At 43.4% G+C, this 18,687-nt stretch overlaps 1 protein-coding gene across 1 annotated transcript in view; it reads left to right on the top strand.

The window, feature by feature from the left end:
- Positions 1-4,541: 4,541 nt before the first annotated feature.
- The window catches only part of akap7 (A-kinase anchoring protein 7), a 61,987-nt gene continuing 47,841 nt past the window's right edge, over positions 4,542-18,687 (top strand). The window contains exons 1-7 of the mRNA XM_083643437.1: positions 4,542-4,724; positions 5,798-5,956; positions 6,530-6,696; positions 7,324-7,460; positions 9,435-9,595; positions 15,099-15,211; positions 16,969-17,015. Of these exons, the coding sequence (XP_083499563.1) occupies positions 4,553-4,724; positions 5,798-5,956; positions 6,530-6,696; positions 7,324-7,460; positions 9,435-9,595; positions 15,099-15,211; positions 16,969-17,015 (956 nt within the window). The 5' untranslated portion in view covers positions 4,542-4,552. The remainder of the gene's footprint in view (positions 4,725-5,797; positions 5,957-6,529; positions 6,697-7,323; positions 7,461-9,434; positions 9,596-15,098; positions 15,212-16,968; positions 17,016-18,687) is intronic.

Here is an 18,687-nt window from a genome sequence, read left to right as displayed (position 1 = left end):
GGCACATCATCTCCAGAGTCTAATGCATGACAACTTCATGACATCTAGGAATTTTGCGTGTTCCGTGCAAAATTTCGTCATGCAATTGCCCCACCAATTTTGTCCAGGCCCACCCATAATTGAATTTCTGCCTACACCCCTGGTTGGTTGCCCTGGAAGTGGTCATAGTATGGGTACTAGTGCTGCTGGTGTTAATGGTGGTCTTGTGGCTGTATTGCCCATTATTTCAATTCAATTAAAAGGTCTTTATTTTCTGCCAGCAATTTGTGCCGTGTACAGACAAGACAAACAGGACAGTCACAAGACAACCATAGCACAGTCATCAACATAATACAAAAAAATCTGGGTCTGCAAACCATAATAAAAAATAAATAAATAATAATAATGGCGAGGAGGATGGAGGTGGTGCCACCCCTCAGTCAGCCAACTCTGTGGCATCTTATGGCTTCGACTGCACCACATCCAACTCCAACGCTCACTCCATGGCTGAGAGCTGCGGAAAGAGTCCGGGAATCTTCCCCCGGGAGAACGAGGAGCAGCTGCCAGAGGAGGCCAAGGAACCCTCTCTCATCAAGGAGCTGACCTAGCCGTCGGCCGCTGCTGCCCAGGCGGAGGACCTGCTGGGTAGGCCCGTCGACCTCATGCCCTTGGGCCAAGCCGGCCTGGACGACCACCACTACATGCTGGGGGGGGGGGGGAAATGGCGGAGGTTGATCCGCTGGAGCCCAGCCGCCACCTTGTGGCTCAGCCTGTTGGGGACCCCAGCGACAGCCAGACGCCCTACTACTCTGCTACCATATGCAATAAGGCTGATAGCTTTCTGGCAGGTAATGTACAAGTCCCTCCCATTCCCCCTGGAATGCACCTTTTCCCTGCAACCCTCCCCCTTTACCAGTTGTTGTTAATTTACTCTCCACTTCGGTTAGATGGCTTAGAAGAAGAAAAAGACACAGGGGAGAGCAAGATTCTAGGAAAAGATTTAAAAAAATGAACAAGAGGATGGAAAAAAAATAAAAGTGACTGTTGCAATTTTCGAATGAAACCTCCCTCTTTCATACTGTTATGGTCATGGCTATGAGTGTACGGTTTAAACTTCTTTATGTACAATAGCGACTACCATTTTCTATTAGAATGTTCTTTTGAAGTAACACTGCATATTCTGTAGCCCCTGACAGGGTATTGACTGACTGGTCCAATGTGACTGAGCCTTTAAAGTGAAAAGGAGAAAGAGAAAAAAACAAAACACGAATGCAATGAAACTACCTAATGTGTATTTATCCTACTGTTTTTACCGATCAAATGTCAATGATCATTTTGGTTTTGTTTTGTTTGTACTTGCTTATTTGGTTGTTTTTATTTTGTTTTTTGTTTTGTTTTTTGCTCCATGTTCTCCTGCACTATAGCAGTAGTTCCATACTTCTTTTTTTTAAGTTTGTGTTCTTGTTTCAAGGCTTGACCATTTTAGCTGTCAAATAAAGGTTAGACAATAACACGGCTCTGTTGCCTTGACAGATTTGTTGAGGTGGGTATGGGAGTATTAGATTGCAGTAGTTGGTGACGTTTCTACTGTGTGCTTCAAGAGGTTCTACTCTCTGCATAGGTTGTGTGCAGTCACATACAATGTGTTTCAGGGGTTTGGTTTTAAGTGGCTATGCTTCAAGCCTGAGTTAGTTGATATTTTGTGATTCAGAAGAGACTAACAACACCGAGCCTATTATTTGTCAAGAGACCCTGCATTCCCTCCATCTGTCACAGTTCGGCTTGACACTCGCTTAAATGTTTCATAGTGGGTGTTTGGTTTACTATTTCAACAGTATCTTGCATGTTTGACTAACAGAAATACATTGTGTACTACCTGATGAAGCTGCAACAGCTTTACATTAGAGATGTTCAGAAATGAATGGTTCACAAGTAACTAACTAGATTTTTCCCCAAAATTCCATTAAAACATCATTGCAAGGCAAAAAATAAATAAAAATAAAAATAATAATAAAATATAAGTAAAACCTAGAGGCAGTAGTTATAGGAGAAAAGGGCAAAATTTGAGATTTGTGGTATTTGATGGATAAAATCTATACACTGTTAATGCATAACAATTAATCATTTCCACTGAAAATAAGAAATGAAAGAAGTCAGCACTGTAACATTTGCTCTCCAGTTCACACACAAGTCTTCACTGTTAGACTGCTGTTTGATCTCTGTGGCTTGATGAAAAATACTATACAAATAAACCGATGCACCTATGATGTGTTAAGTTGCTTGGGTCATTGTTGTCTGGGTCATTTAATATTCTCACAGAAATGGTTTGATTAAAATGCGCTTTCTACCAGGGTGTGTGGGGGGGGGGGGGGGGGGGGACATGGAAAATGTGGTTCTGGAGACACATTTTGAGTACTTTGCCAGGTGTGTTTTTATTTTATTTTTTACTTCACTTTTACTTCCTTTGTGGTTACCAAGACATTGAAGACATACACTCAAGTGAAGGTACGTTTGCACTATGCATTAGCTCCATTGAATATAGTGGAAATATTTTTGTAGGCCTATTCCCTATTGGAGGCTACCTCACCTCAGGAACTCACTCCAGGTGTTGTCAAAGCTTTATCTAGTTTAGCAGATCAACTGCTGATTTTATTATGATTATAGTCAAGTAGAGATCAGAGCACTTATCAATGAAATTACTTGTGTATGAGTAAAATACTTATTTCTGGCAAATACTGGCTTTATTTTTGTATAGTAGCCTATAAATGATGAATTTATTTATTTATAAATAAAATTCATTTATTTGAGCAGGGACAATGCACATTGATGAACATGTAAATATGACAAATACTGGCTGCTGAAAACATTAGTGCTATCACCTCACATACTGTAATATGCAATAATAATAATTATCCTCATCATTTAATCATGACTTGTGCATACCCATTTACTCCTATGACGACCTATTCACACCTATGGGCAATATACTACAATTGACCAATCACCAGACTTGCATGTCTTTGGAATGTGGATAGGATAGAAGCTGGACCACATACCAAAAGGCCAGGGCTGAGATTTGAACCCAGGACCTTCTAATAATAAGGATAAGAATAATCATAATCCTAAAAAAAAATATGAGGAGCACCTGAATGAACCATGACGGTACGATTAAAACAGTATTTACGAGTTTATTAGGAGTACTTGAATGCGCCATGACCTAGGCGTAAGCAGCAGAGCCAGAGCTCCAGATAGACAGGTATGTCACTATTTTCCCATATTGTTCGTTGTTTCTACTTAAATTGTTATTATAACGTTCATTTTAATGCAATCTGTACGTTAATGTCCAAGGTTGAATCTTTATTTGTACCGAATGAATAGCTGTTTGGTAACAACAAGAATGAAGTCCAATGAGTCCACCCAACTCTAGTTATCGATTACTCTGGCTCTCTGTGTTCGTGGTTGTTTACAAACGGAGCAGCACATGCTGCTTGATGTTGGGGACTTTGTTTTCTGTTCACTGACGGGCCGATAAGCTTTCTCCACCAACAACACATACGATACTAAAGTGAGATATCCCATTTTAGACTGACTAGCTAGCACCATAGCTACAGTTAGCTTAAGTTACGGTTAGCTACGTTTAGCCAGCGGTGAGCTCAACATCTGACATCTTTTCAGCATGGCGTTTGATTCATCTCAACAGGTGGCTGGACATGGAAGTTGTAGCAACTAGCTAGCGTTACCCCCGAGTAACGTTAAACTAGCTAATGTTTGATCCCCCCCCCCCCCCCCCAAATTCCCAGGTACGTTAACGTTATTGGGCTAGCTAGCTGCAGCAGCAGCTGTTTGTTTTTGTTTTAGATATTGTTTTAGGCTAAACATGCAACTGTCGTTTTATTTGTCACACTTTGGAATGTGATATTATGCCATGTTCCTCGGCCGCGCCAGTGTCAGTCTCATATCGACTTGTTGTATGAGAAGTGCTTGTGTACAGAGCGTCTTTGCTGTCTATCAACGGCCAATCCTGAGGCTGCATCATAGTTGTATGAGGTATTACCTCAGTCCAAAGCTAACCTACCGGACCAAAGTCAAGGTAATGAAATGAAATGAAATAAGTCTTGAAATCAACACTCGCAGTCAAGTCAAGTTTATTTGTATAGCCCTAATTCAAAAGCATGTCTCAGAGGGCTTCACAGAAAATATGTCTAGCTAATTCTAGCTGACACAACAGTAGCAAATTACAGTAGTAATAATAACACATTGAACAATCATATGATGGAGAAATATAGAAAATATAGAATAGAATGGGTGCCATGCTTTAGAATAGTGGGGGAGGAGAGATCAGGAAAGGGAGGAGGTGGGGAGGGAGAGCGGGGGGAATGTGAGAGAGGAGAGAGCAGGAAAGTGATGAGGTGGGGAGGGAATGGGAAATGTTGAGGAGGAGAGGAGTCCTCCAGTGTACCAAAACATTATAATACATGGATGATGGTGATGTATGAATCCTCTTTGCATTCTAACATACTCCTTCCTTCAGCAGCTGACAGGTTGCATGCAGCTTGCCACTGTCTCCTGTAACATGGAGATCGCAGCTGTTGCCTCTGACGACGATGGTGATGAAGGTGCAGTAACAGTTGGACAGGAGAGCGGGATGGAGATGAGGAGCGCCATGGTGAAAGGAGGTCAGATGGACCCAGTTAGTAGCGAGACCCAGCTCAGTGTGACTGAGACCGAACCCTCCGTGGTGCCTGGTAAGTATAAATGACTGACTATCTGTTTTGCTTGTGTAGTTTTTTTTTTTTTTTTTTTTTTTTTTTTTTTTAATTTAGGCAGTGGGAATGTAAGTTGCCAGTGGGTCCAGACCCTCGAATCTGCCCACACCGCCGAGACAGTATATAGGGAAAGCTGTGGCAGTTAACAATCAATCGGTTAATTCAAAGAGCTTTGTTTTCCATGAATTAACATTAGTAACCACCGCTAAAGCATGGAACAAAACAAACAACTGTATGGAGTTAAATCTCTTGTAAATCTGTATCAACTAAACGTCATGCGTCATCATGGGGAATTTATTCCTGTAAAAGGGTAAGACATGTTTTGTTCAGTGGGTAAAAGAACATCTAATTATTTGTAATGGACTGGTCATGGGCCTAGCCTTTCAGCTATCTGGAAGAAGGCGTACTTTGTTCTTGAATCATAAGGAAGCTTGTGTGCTTGCCTTGGGTGAAGTATGAAGTGTGCTGGATCGTATGTGAGGGCTCACGGGCAGTGATCGGTTAGAACCACAGAGATGTCTTTTCAGGCTATCTTTATTGAGTATCAGGCAGAAGCAGTATACGTCGTATACAGAAAGGGAAACAGGACCAACAAGAATACAAGAGAGAATGCATATCATAACAGAACAACACCTTGTTATATAACCCCACATTTGGTGTATGACATCGTTGGTGATGTCACAACGTCCGGGGAGGTATGACATCATCGGTGACCTCATAAAGTCCCGTCTGCCATCACAGTCAGCCTAGACCGTCTGACATCGCTGATGACCTCACAGGTGAACTCTGACATCATCATTGATGATGTCACGGCGGTGTCATCATCATTACGTCGTTGGCGTGTTGGTTCGTGGGCGTCAGTTGCCCCAAGAACAGGCCTGATGGTGGGCCATTATGGACCCTTTTCTACACCCCATTTCCTAGAGATTTTGTTTAAGTGTGTAATATGAATGCAGCCTCTGTGTGGGTTTTTGTGTTCATGTATGTGTGTGCTTGCTTTTTTATTTGTGCCCATTTATGTTTATGTATGTTGTGTTTGTTTTTGTATGCAGCTCCAGATAGATCGAAGGAGAGGCAGATGAAGAGGAGGATAAAGAGAGAGAGGAGGAAGATGATGAAGAAAACACTACCGTCAGCTGATAATCCAGACACTTTTATGTCAGAGTTTCCATTTTCTTTGGCCAGCCCTTCTGCTTGGAAGGAGCTAGGATGTATGTACATTGGATCCCCCCCATCAATGCAGACTGGCTAACTGCCTTCCTGACTCACTACCACTGATACCCAATATTAGACAGTTTAGAGTCTGAGCTGTTACTGCCTTGCAGAGTAGCTATATGTATAATGCATCATGATGTACAGTAGGTGGCAGTAACTGGCCACCTATTAGACTCATAACTATCTGGAACTAGTACAATTGATTGATTTTGGACTGACTGACCGATATTTTCCCAGACTACCTCTAGTGCCTGGAAAGAAGTGTAAATGTTCATACAACTGTCTAATTGAATCATCCAAGACATGGAAAATATCATTTGAATAACATTTGAGGGTTTAGTTGCCCTATTAGTGAGTGTGAGGCAAGTGTGTTTCAAATTCTCGTCTTTCTATTATCCAGCTGTTAGCTTGTGACTAGCGTTACCCGGTGGTTTTGGGGGAGTGCTAAAAAGCTGTTTTCAGAGAAATGGCAGAGAAACGTTGAATTCACTAATTCAATGTGAATTGAAGAGTTCTGTTATGCAGTGGGCTTGTCCTAAATGTCAAATATCTTTGCCCTGTCTCTCCAGTCGCCAGCCCAGACTCAGAGCCAACACAGAAGAAGAGAAAGAGGAAGAGAGGAGACTGCAGAGGGCACGTGGACAGCGAGGAGGATGCAGAGAAGAAGAAGATAAAGATAAAGAAAGAGAGCCAGCGACCCAACTATTTTGTTTCCATCCCCATCACTAACACACAGGTCAGGAACTACTATTCAATTGTGCCCATTAGCAAAATAAATAAATAATAATAATAGCTAATTCCTTTTATTTATTTATTTATTTATTTATTTGTATTTTTTTTTACCTAATGGTCAAATTGATCATTGTTCTGAGAATAGTAGGTATTGCTAGCCTCAGCTGACCTGACCTGAAAATATTTTCTTCTTCCTATTCTTTTCTTTGTGACCCAGAAACTGATGGCTAAGGTCCCTATTGCCTCTCCCTGCCTCCACAATATTGGAGGAGAAGATGATAGAGGCACTTTTAGACATCCCTTGAATTCTCCTTTTGGCTGTTTGGGACTTGCTCAGTGTAGCTCAATCAATACTTAGATGTCAGCTGATTGAAACAGTTGATTAGGAGGAAATCTATATAGAGAAAAAAATATCTCAAGATTCAATTATGTGGAGGTTGATGGCAACTTAAATCTTAATGCTTATTGACTAAAAAGCTCCTCAGAGTAGACATTGATTAACCTGAGGTCATCATCTATCGAGTTGTATTGCAGAAGCTGTCCCAGCAAGTTCTCTGACACCGTCTGTCTCCCCTATACATGTTGTAAGTCAGCGCTGTTGGTGACTGAAGGTACATTTGTCCAATGACAGATCAGTTCAGCTGTGATTGAGGTCCAGGAGGCGGTGCTTCAGCAGGAGCCCCGATTGGCCAAAGCCATGATCCCTGCCCCCACTCTGCACATCACGCTACTAGTCGCCCACCTCGCCAATCAGGAGCAAGTAGACCTGTGAGTGGACACGCACGCACGCACGCGCACGCACGCACGCACGCACACACACACACACACACACATACACATTTACAGTTTAAAGTGACAGATTATTTTTTGTCTAGAGTCTATAGGAGACTTACGGATGTTGCATTACAACACATACCTCCTTCCTGGAACCATGGCTTCCTTTTTGCTCTTCCTGGATTTTACACAAACACTACAATAGCTAAAATATTGAGCTTCAATTAAACCTCTCAAAGTTCCTCTCAAAATACATTTTCTACCATGCTGCCGTACAACACCATGGATTAGAAGGCCAAACAAACTCATATTTGTTTAGGGATGTGAAGCTGGAATACAGACTCAGCTGACCTTGAAGACAGGGTGATATATAATAGAATTAAAGTCAGCTTTCTGCAGTGACAAGTTATTAGGATGTTGCAGATACAACTTCTATCTTATCTCTTCCTCTCAGTACGATAGATAGGCCTATCAATGATTTCAGGTCTAGACTAGGGGTGTCAAAAATAATCGATTATAAGATGCATCGCGATGCGGACGTGCACGATTCTGCATCGATTAACAAATATCAAAAATCGATTATTAAAAAAATAAGAAAGAATGTAAGTACATGCAGTTGTTTATTTTAATTATGGATCATAATACAATGCAATTCCAAATGCACTTTTATTTTAAAAGTAGCCACACAGTGAGAAAAAAGAAAGTGAGAAAAAATAAATCATGTATTGGGAAAAAGTGATGCATCGATTTAAGATGCATCGCGATGCATCGTTTAATCGAATCGAATCGAATCGTTGACAGATGAATCGTAATCGAATCGAATCGTGAGGCCAGTGAAGATTCACAGCCCTAGTCTAGACCCCAACAATAATGCTTATCACCAATGCAGGAAGGAAGTGTGGATATGATGATCATCACAGAGACTGTAATTCTTTGTAGATCAAGCATACGTCCCTCCCTTTCCAGAAGATAAGTCCCTCTCAGATAGCAGTAGTATTATACACAACCTGAATGTGGACAGTAAGAACAGATTTTCTTTTTTTCTTTTCTTCCCATTTCCCCCCCCCACTTTCTCCCCAATTGTAGTTGGCCAATTTCCCCCTGCTTCCCCGGTCGCTGTTCCACCCTCTGGCGATCTGGGGAGAGCCGTAGACTAGCGCCATGCTTCCTCCGACACATGCACAGTTGCCGGCCGCTTCTTTTCACCTGACAGCGGGGAGCTTCACCGGCAGCATGTAGCACGTGGGAGGATCACGCTATTCCCACCTGTTCCCTTACGCACCGAACAGGTGCCCCCCCGACCGACCAGAGGAGGCGGTGCCCTGGAAATGATCCAAACTGCCCCTGGAATATATTTCACAGGGGCAAAAATAGCCCTCGTTTAAAAAGGTTAATTTCCTACCCTGGTCTCTAGTTTTGACTACGCACATGTTGTTTCTGAAATAAGGTGCCATGTGGGACAGCGGAAGGGGAGGGACTTATGCGCTCTATTCCTCAGTCAAACCCAAGCGGCTGCCAGGTCACCTACGTACCTTGCCGTGCCGTGAGTGACCCTTGGTTTAATGAGGAAGGCGAGCCATGCTAATATGCTAATAATTATAATATTTTAGGTAAACTGAAGAAAATGTGTAAAAAGCGATTGCCCACATTGTGGCTGGCTAATTTGTGGCGAAAAACAGATGCAAAAGAAAGAAGCTGTTACTCCAACATTTCATTGGGAACAATTAATGCTTTTGGGTATTCAGTGACACTGCTTATTGAGATATAGAGATATAGAGCATGTTATTTGATGATAGTGATGCTTAATTTATATCAAGCAGAAGATTGTGTCATTAGTGATCACGTAGATTCTCACTTATGTAATATGAGAGGGGAGGGAGAAAGGGGATTAAATAGTGCATTGGTGTGCGTGTGTGTCTCTGTGTGTGTTGTCGTCGGCTTTATTGATGTGTGTATTTCCTTTTTTAGGGCGGCCACTGTGCTGGCGCAGGTCGAGCCGTCATTGGCTGAGCTGCTGGGTGGGCGGGACTTGGTGCTGCCCTTCTCAGGGATGGGTCAGTTCAGGAAAGAGGTGGTGTTTATCACGCTGGCCCCCGGACAACACAAACACACTCTGGACAGCCTGTCAGGTCAGTGGCATCACTTAGCGTTTCTCTCTCTCTCTCTCTCCTCTCCCGTCTTCTCCTCCTGCTCTCCTTCAACTCTCCTCCCTTCACTGTGAAGCCGTATTGGATTACATTGTTATACGTCTGGTATATTGTTTGTAGCTTTCAGTTACGATGCTCTTAAGGGCTTTTCGCACTGTATTTATCCCGCCGGTGGATTGCATTGTAAAACCCTTTTGGTGACGCTGTACCGATCCCCCGAAAGGAGAAGTCCGTTGCTTGGCTTCCCTCCCGCCACCGGGAGGTCAGAGCTTAGGGTCAGCTACAGCAGCAGCACAGGAGGCAGTAGGGTTCAGTGTCTTGCTCAAGGACACTTCGGCAGGGTGGATGCTCGCTGCGTGTCATGGTGGCTAGAACTCGGGCCTTCCAGTTCAAGGGCAGTATGCTTAAATGCTTTGCGACACCACCGATTACAAGGCTAAACAAACTCTTGTGGCTTAATTGGGAGACCTTAGTAGTGTATTATCATCACCCAATGGCCTATTCAGAGGGGGTCTAACCCATACTTTAGTCCAGGACTAGCAGGCCAGGGGGTAAACAAGGCCTGGGCCAAGTACGTAATTGATTCTCTCCTCTCATCCCTCTTGTGTTTGTTTCACTGATACCTGCCCCACTTCTGGCATGTCATTCCTTCAAACCTCTTCACTGCAACGTGTGTCTGTGCATACTGCATACTGTGTGTGTGTGTGTGTGTGCACACGTGTACTTCGTTTTCTTACATATACGTCAACTTGTATATGCATTGTGTGCTGTGAGGGCATGTGCACGGGCATCTGCATGTATGTGTGTGTTTTGCGTCTTTGGCACAACATTAAGCTAACATGCTAACAAGATGATTCTCACTCTGATGCTCTCGCGACATACACGCACACACGCACATACGCACACACGCACACACACACACACACACACACACACACACACACACACACACACACACACACACACACACACACACACACACAATTAACATAATCCTACTACAAGCTGATTCTTAACCTAACTAACCAATTGTTTTTCTAGAGGACCAAACACAGATCTTAAAATAATCTTTTTGATTTATTTTAGACATAGACACTACCTGAAATAAATACATAAATAAATAAATAAATTGAAAAATAGAAACATTTCTACCCAATCACTCTCCTTATCTTAAAGCTGCAGTATGCAGTTTTAAACATCGTCAATGGAATGCTAACAGAGAGTAGAATCCGAAATACCCTTTTTTGTGGGCTGTGATTGGCTAGTTATGTTCTACCCTGCTTTTTTTTTTTTTTGTCAGACCTACAACCAAAATTATAATGCAATAATATTGTCTACTGCAGCTTTAATGTCAGAAAGATCAGACATGCAGTAGACGGGCGATGGCCAGAGGCTAACCTAGATAGCCGTGGAAAAAAAGCCCCTGTGTTCTTTGAAACAGTTGTGGTCAGGGCTCTGGGTAACACATCCAGAAATAAGCAACCTAACCTAACCCTAACCACAGTATGGAAGGGCTGGCTCTGATTCTGAGGGAACACAGGGCTGAGGGAACATAGGGCTGAGGGAACATAGAGCTGAGGGAACATAGGGCTGAGGGAACATAGGGCTGAGGGAACACAGGGCTGAGGGAACATAGAGCTGAGGGAACATAGTGCTGAGGGAACATAGGGCTGAGGGAACATAGGGCTGAGGGAACATAGGGCTGAGGGAACATAGAGCTGAGGCAACACAGTGCTGAGGGAACATAGGGCTGAGGGAACATAGGGCTGAGGGAACATAGAGCTGAGGCAACACAGTGCTGAGGGAACATAGGGCTGAGGGAACATAGGACTGAGGGAACACAGTGCTGAGGGAACATAGAGCTGAGGGAACATAGAGCTGAGGGAACATAGGGCTGAGGGAACATAGAGCTGAGGGAACATAGGGCTGAGGGAACATAGGGCTGAGGGAACATAGAGTTGAGGGAACATAGGGCTGAGGGAACATAGAGCTGAGGGAACATAGAGTTGAGGGAACATAGAGTTGAGGGAACATAGGGCTGAGGGAACATAGGACTGAGGGAACATAGAGTTGAGGGAACATAGGGCTGAGGGAACATAGAGCTGAGGGAACATAGAGCTGAGGGAACATAGGGCTGAGGGAACATAGAGCTGAGGGAACATAGGGCTGAGGGAACATAGGGCTGAGGGAACATAGAGTTGAGGGAACATAGAGTTGAGGGAACATAGGGCTGAGGGAACATAGAGCTGAGGGAACATAGAGTTGAGGGAACATAGGGCTGAGGGAACATAGAGCTGAGGGAACATAGAGTTGAGGGAACATAGGGCTGAGGGAACATAGGACTGAGGGAACATAGGACTGAGGGAACATAGGGTTGAGGGAACATAGGGCTGAAGGAACATAGGGCTGAGGGAACATAGGGCTGAGGGAACATAGGGCTGAAGGAACATACTGTAGGGCTGACCCCCCAATAATTGCACAAACCCCCACAAATTATATATTTGGAATATTAGTGTTGTCCAAGCTCACTGAGACAGATCTTGAAAGGCAATCTAGGCTAGCGGCTCCGGGCTTGATATAAATTGGAGAATGCAATAGATAATCTTTAGACAGATCCACAAGGATCTACATGATGTATAATGATACTTTGTAGATACTTTTTGAATCTTATAGATTTTTCTAAAGCATTGTCGTCTGTGAATATCAGACTAGTGTTAATTTCGTCGACGAATACTATGATGAAAATTTTTAGTCGACTACCTTTTTCCCCCAAGACTAAGACGAGACTAAAATGTTCAGACTTTTAGTTTCATTGACTAAGACGAGACTAAAATACTCAAACTTTTAGTCGACTAAAACTTGACTAAACAAAAAGAGGATGAGGTTGACTAAACATGATAAAATCTAACAAGGACATTTGACACAGGACTAAGACTACGACAAAATTTAAAAATAGATGACAAAATGAACACTAATTATAGACTGTTTCCCCCCCTCAATGCAGCAGTTCAGTTTCCTGTGCTGCAGCATCATAGATCTAGCTGACATTTATCTGTCTTAAAAACATTTACAGTAGTTACAACAGAACCCGCCCAGTCTTAGCTAAGGGTCTTATCTATATGTGTATGAGGCATTGTGTTCCCAAAAGGTACAGTTACTTGCTTGTCTGTTATATCCAGAGAGGTCTGAGTGCTTTCCCCACAGCACAGCCAGCCAGCCTCCCTCCATTCTCCCCTCAGCTGCGGGCTGAGCAGGGACTGTAAATACGGTCCACTTGTCGTTGCTACCGCCGCACACCGACACTGGCCTGGGTGGGCAGGGTCAGCAGCAATAGCTACTTTCCCTGGGAAAGAGTTGCCAACACTGCTTCGAAATACCATTACTACTACTAGTGCAAGCGCATCAGCAGATTCAACCGTTTATATTGACTAAAACTAGACTAAAATGTGAATAGTTTTCGTTGACTAAAACTAGACTAAAATACTTGTGGTTTTATTTGAGTAAGCTGAGACTAAAATGCTAAAAATTTTAGTCAACTAAAACTTGACTAAATAAAAACAGGATGAGGTTGACTAAATATGATAAAGACTTACAAGGACGTTTCATACGGAACTAAGACTAAGACTAAATAAAAAAAATAGACGACAAAATTAACACTATATCAGACACAATGTTGACTCAAGCTCTTTGTCAAACCTCAATGTCCAGCACGGGATCGGAACGGAAGGAAATGTACACCGCACACGTTTGAGTCGTCTTTTATGCATCACTCACAAGTCAATAAAGTGCATTTTCATGCTCGTCAAGCAAGCGGATCCTTCAGAAATAGACCAGACGCAGAAAAAGAACGCATCTAGTGGACATTGTCTTAAGGCCACGCCCCTTCCAGAACCATTCCTTTAGCTTTTCATTTCAACATCAACATTTCATCATGTCATGATGGCTGCTGGCTGCTTTCACCCGGGCTAAAAATGTGAAAGAGTTCATGAACCAGTGACCATCAGTGACTGGTGAGAAGATAGAATGCCACTTTATTGATGCCCTTGGGGAAATTCAGGTGCCACCGCAAATAAGGGACAATGCCAAGGAAGTCAAGTATGTGCCGAGTACTGCACAAAATAATAGATACATGACAATATACAACTGAAATAAAATAAAGGTAATGCACATAACAGACAACAATAGAGACAACAGAGATCATGCACATTAATGTCCTCGTCTCTGTGTCCAGTGTCCACTGACCTCTGCCCTCCATCCATCCAGCCCCCCTCCCCTCCTCTCCTCTCCTGTCTGTCTCTGTCTCTGTCTCTCTCTCTCTCTCTCAGTATTGATTATATACTAACCTTTCTCTCCTTCTAGAGTTCCTCTTCCAAAAATACCTCTGTGGTTTCCCTCTAAACCCTCTTATCAGGTGGTGTGTGTGTGTGTGTGTGTGTGTGTGTGTTTATGTGTCTGTGTATCTCTTTGTTTGTCCTTGCCGGCTGTCTGTGTGAGTGGCTGAATGCCCTTGTTATTCATGCTCGCGTGTGTGTGTGTGTGTGTGTGTGTGTGTGTGTGTGTGTGCACGTGCTTGCTCGCACGTGTGTGTCTATTATATAAGTGATATGTGTGCAAAACCCTTTTTCTCCCCTATCCATTGACACATTACCTACAAGCTGCTCAGCCATCTGCACTATTTGTCTTCTCCATATGTCTTGTACTGCATGTCATGGGTTTGAACCCCACCTGTGAACTCTATCACGCCGTCTCTTCTCCCACCGGTCTTTATTTGTTTTGACGTCATATCGATGTAAGAGTCTCCGTGTTTAGTCTCATCAATGGATGGTTGTTTCTATCGTATCCTTTTTGCTGCAATTTCTTTGTATTTTTGTTGGGTTTTAATGTTATGTGGTTTTTACTTGAGTTTACAGTAGTTTTATCATCATGTGTTTTTATTGTACGTACGTTCCTACTATACCCCCCCCCCCTGTCTGCAAATAAAAGTGTTGATTTGAATATGACCTGTCACATTCTACTGTATACCATTTAATAAAGCAGACAGTTCATACAAATAGGGATTAATTACTAATTACTTGATGGGTGCATAAACGGTCACGATGACCAAATCACTGCCGATCTTTCGGAAAAGACTAAAGACTCACCTTTTCAGGCTCCATCTGGGCCCTTCTTGAACTAACTTCTTTCTCTCAAAAAAAAACAAAAAACAAAAAACCTAACTAACCTAAAATCTAAACTAAACTTGTACCACTATTCCCTACAGAAGTTGCAGTTGTCATAGACTGTGTTGCATAGTTGATAGCTCTATTGCTGACAAAAATGTGTTATTGTAAGTCGCTTTGGATAAAAGCGTCTGCCAAATGATGTAATGTAATGTAATAAAGGAATCTAAATTGTGTGTGTGTGTGTGTGTGTGTGTGTGTGTGTGTGTGTGTGTGTGTGTGTGTGTGTGTGTGTGTGTGTGTGTGTGTGTGTGTGTGTGTTGCAGAGCTGTTGCGGAGTTGTTTCGAGGCGCAGGGTCTTCTGCAAGGAGACAGTCGTGGGTTTGAACCCCACCTCACTATTATGAAGCTGTCCAGAGCACCGAAACTACGCTCGCAGGTATACTATGCATGCATGCACGCACACACACACACACACACACACACACACACACACACACACATGCACACGCACACGCACACACACACACTTTTTGGGAAGGGTTTGAGTGATAAAGAAGGAAATAGATATCATAATATTGAATCCTTATGAATGTCTAAACATGGCCAAATATAGGAGCTGCGACTCGAAAAAAAAACATGCACACACACAAAAACCGAATATAACCTATGTAGTTTCTAGCAAAGACAACATCTTGTTGACTGTTTCCGGGTGAAGCTATGTGACAGTTGGATCACTACATTCCCGGCCAACTGTATTGAATATCTACTATGTCAGCAACTGGACATCAGTGAATCTGCTCATCAGGACATCAGTGAATCTGCTCTGCATTTGTACTATTTCCACACTTTTCTTCAACGTGTTTTATGCAAAGATGTTCCAAATAAACCTGTTTCCTGCTGTCATCTGAGTTGAACCCAAAGATCTGCCAAACATCTCCTTCTCCTCCTCCTCCTCCTTCTTCATCCTCACCTTCCGCTCAGTGCGCGAGACATCCCATAGTTGTTTTCCCCAAGCTGATAAATGGTGGGATTATTATTATTGCTCCAGCCAGAAGAACCACTAGTGGCGCTGTTTCACACAAGAGTTCATAAATAGCAAGCGTAATGTGGTATTTTAATCATGTAAAATGTATGATATCATGGTATTGAGTACAGTATAGTGAGAGTAGGGATGGGGAGTTGAGGGGTGGGAGGAAGGGTGAGGCAGTAGAGACAAAGGAAGGGCTCTGTGTGTGTGTGTGTGTGTGTGTGTGTGTGTGTGTGTGTGTGTGTGTGTGTGTGTGTGTGTGTGTGTGTGTGTGTGTGTGTGTGTGTGTGTGTGTGTGTGTGTGTGTGGACACACTGACAGCAGACTGGTTGCAGAGACACAGGAAGGACAGTGTCTTCAATCTTTTTGTGTTTCCTCTGACACCTGATGATGATATCTCTTCCTGCCAGACGCTGTGCCGCTCCTCTTCCCATCATCTGTGTGTTTGTGTTTATATAAGTGTCCACGTCAAGAAGTCATGTGCGTGTCCTGAACCTGCCATACTCAAACTTCTTTTAATTAGACGTCCACTTGTGAATTTTACACAAGTTCAATCGCAGCATTGATTCGGTCGTTTCAGTGCTGTTTGAGAATCCCTGCCTTGTTTTAAAGAATGTTACATAAATGGTACTTCTAAACAGGGGCGGACTGGGATCCTAATTCAGGCCGGGCATTAGATACCAAGCAGGCCAGGCCGATATGGGCCGACGCGCGTGCCAGCGTCCGAAGGGCGGCGACGAAATTTTTTGGCCGTTTGAAGCCCAATTTGGGCCATTTGAAGCCCAATTTGGGCCATTTGAAGCCAGATTTGGGCGGTTTGAAGCCCAATTTGGGTCGTTTGTAGCCAGATTTGGGCCGTTTGAAGCACAATTTGGGCCTTTGAAGCCCAATTTGGGCCGAGTCCAATTTTACAATGAGATGCACCCACTTTAACCCTGAATAAAGTAATAAAACCACTAGTAAACCAGTAGGCGGCGCCTGGCCTGCTGTTCAGTGAGTGGCCTGACTGCGAGCACTTTTTTTTTCAGGCCAGGCCAGGCCAGGCCACCGGGCATTTGCCCGACGTGCCCGATTATGCAGTCCGCGCCTGCTTCTAAAGCATCTATACAATTTTAAATACAATACAGAAATACAATCTCTCTCTCTCTGCCCCTCTCCCCCCTCAGGGTATAAAACGTGTGGACCCAGCCCTTTACTCCAACTATACAAACAGGTAGGCACTTTACTGTTTGAGCCAAGTATTTAGACACCAGCATATTGACTTTGTTTTTTTTAGGCTCTGTACTCTGGTCGATCTGTCTGCCTGTTCACAATGTGTTCAGTGGTGTGCTGTAAGCTTTAAGCTGCCTGTTCACAATGTGTTCAGTGGCGTGCTGTAAGCTTTAAGCTCCATACTATCTGTCTGCCTGTTCACAATGTGTTCAGTGGTGTGCTGTAAGCTTTAAGCTCCATACTATCTGTCTGCCTGTTCACAATGTGTTCAGTGGCGTGCTGTAAGCTTTAAGCTCCATACTATCTGTCTGCCTGTTCACAATGTGTTCAGTGGTGTGCTGTAAGCTTTAAGCTCCATACTATCTGTCTGCCTGTTCACAATGTGTTCAGTGGTGTGCTGTAAGCTTTAAGCTCCATACTATCTGTCTGCCTGTTCACAATGTGTTCAGTGGTGTGCTGTAAGCTTTAAGCTCCATACTATCTGTCTGCCTGTTCACAATGTGTTCAGTGGTGTGCTGTAAGCTTTAAGCTCCATACTATCTGTCTGCCTGTTCACAATGTGTTCAGTGGCGTGCTGTAAGCTTTAAGCTCCATACTATCTGTCTGCCTGTTCACAATGTGTTCAGTGGCGTGCTGTAAGCTTTAAGCTCCATACTATCTGTCTGCCTGTTCACAATGTGTTCAGTGGTGTGCTGTAAGCTTTAAGCTCCATACTATCTGTCTGCCTGTTCACAATGTGTTCAGTGGCGTGCTGTAAGCTTTAAGCTCCATACTATCTGTCTGCCTGTTCACAATGTGTTCAGTGGCGTGCTGTAAGCTTTAAGCTCCATACTATCTGTCTGCCTGTTCACAATGTGTTCAGTGGCGTGCTGTAAGCTTTAAGCTCCATACTATCTGTCTGCCTGTTCACAATGTGTTCAGTGGCGTGCTGTAAGCTTTAAGCTCCATACTATCTGTCTGCCTGTTCACAATGTGTTCAGTGGCGTGCTGTAAGCTTTAAGCTCCATACTATCTGTCTGCCTGTTCACAATGTGTTCAGTGGCGTGCTGTAAGCTTTAAGCTCCATACTATCTGTCTGCCTGTTCACAATGTGTTCAGTGGCGTGCTGTAAGCTTTAAGCTCCATACTATCTGTCTGCCTGTTCACAATGTATTCAGTGGCGTGCTGTAAGCTTTAAGCTGCCTGTTCACAATGTATTCAGTGGCGTGCTGTAAGCTTTAAGCTCCATACTATCTGTCTGCCTGTTCACAATGTATTCAGTGGCGTGCTGTAAGCTTTAAGCTGCCTGTTCACAATGTGTTCAGTGGCGTGCTGTAAGCTTTAAGCTCCATACTATCTGTCTGCCTGTTCACAATGTATTCAGTGGCGTGCTGTAAGCTTTAAGCTGCCTGTTCACAATGTGTTCAGTTGGCGTGCTGTAAGCTTTAAGCTGCCTGTTCACAATGTGTTCAGTTGGCGTGCTGTAAGCTTTAAGCTGCCTGTTCACAATGTGTTCAGTTGGCGTGCTGTAAGCTTTAAGCTGCCTGTTCACAATGTGTTCAGTTGGCGTGCTGTAAGCTTTAAGCTGCCTGTTCACAATGTGTTCAGTTGGCGTGCTGTAAGCTTTAAGCTGCCTGTTCACAATGTGTTCAGTTGGCGTGCTGTAAGCTTTAAGCTGCCTGTTCACAATGTGT

Source organism: Poromitra crassiceps, assembly GCF_964638095.1.
Source record: "Poromitra crassiceps genome assembly, chromosome: 9".
Lineage (NCBI taxonomy): Eukaryota > Metazoa > Chordata > Actinopteri > Beryciformes > Melamphaidae > Poromitra > Poromitra crassiceps.
The sequence above is the reverse complement of the archived record's forward strand: the minus strand, read 5'-3'. Positions and strand labels throughout refer to the sequence as shown.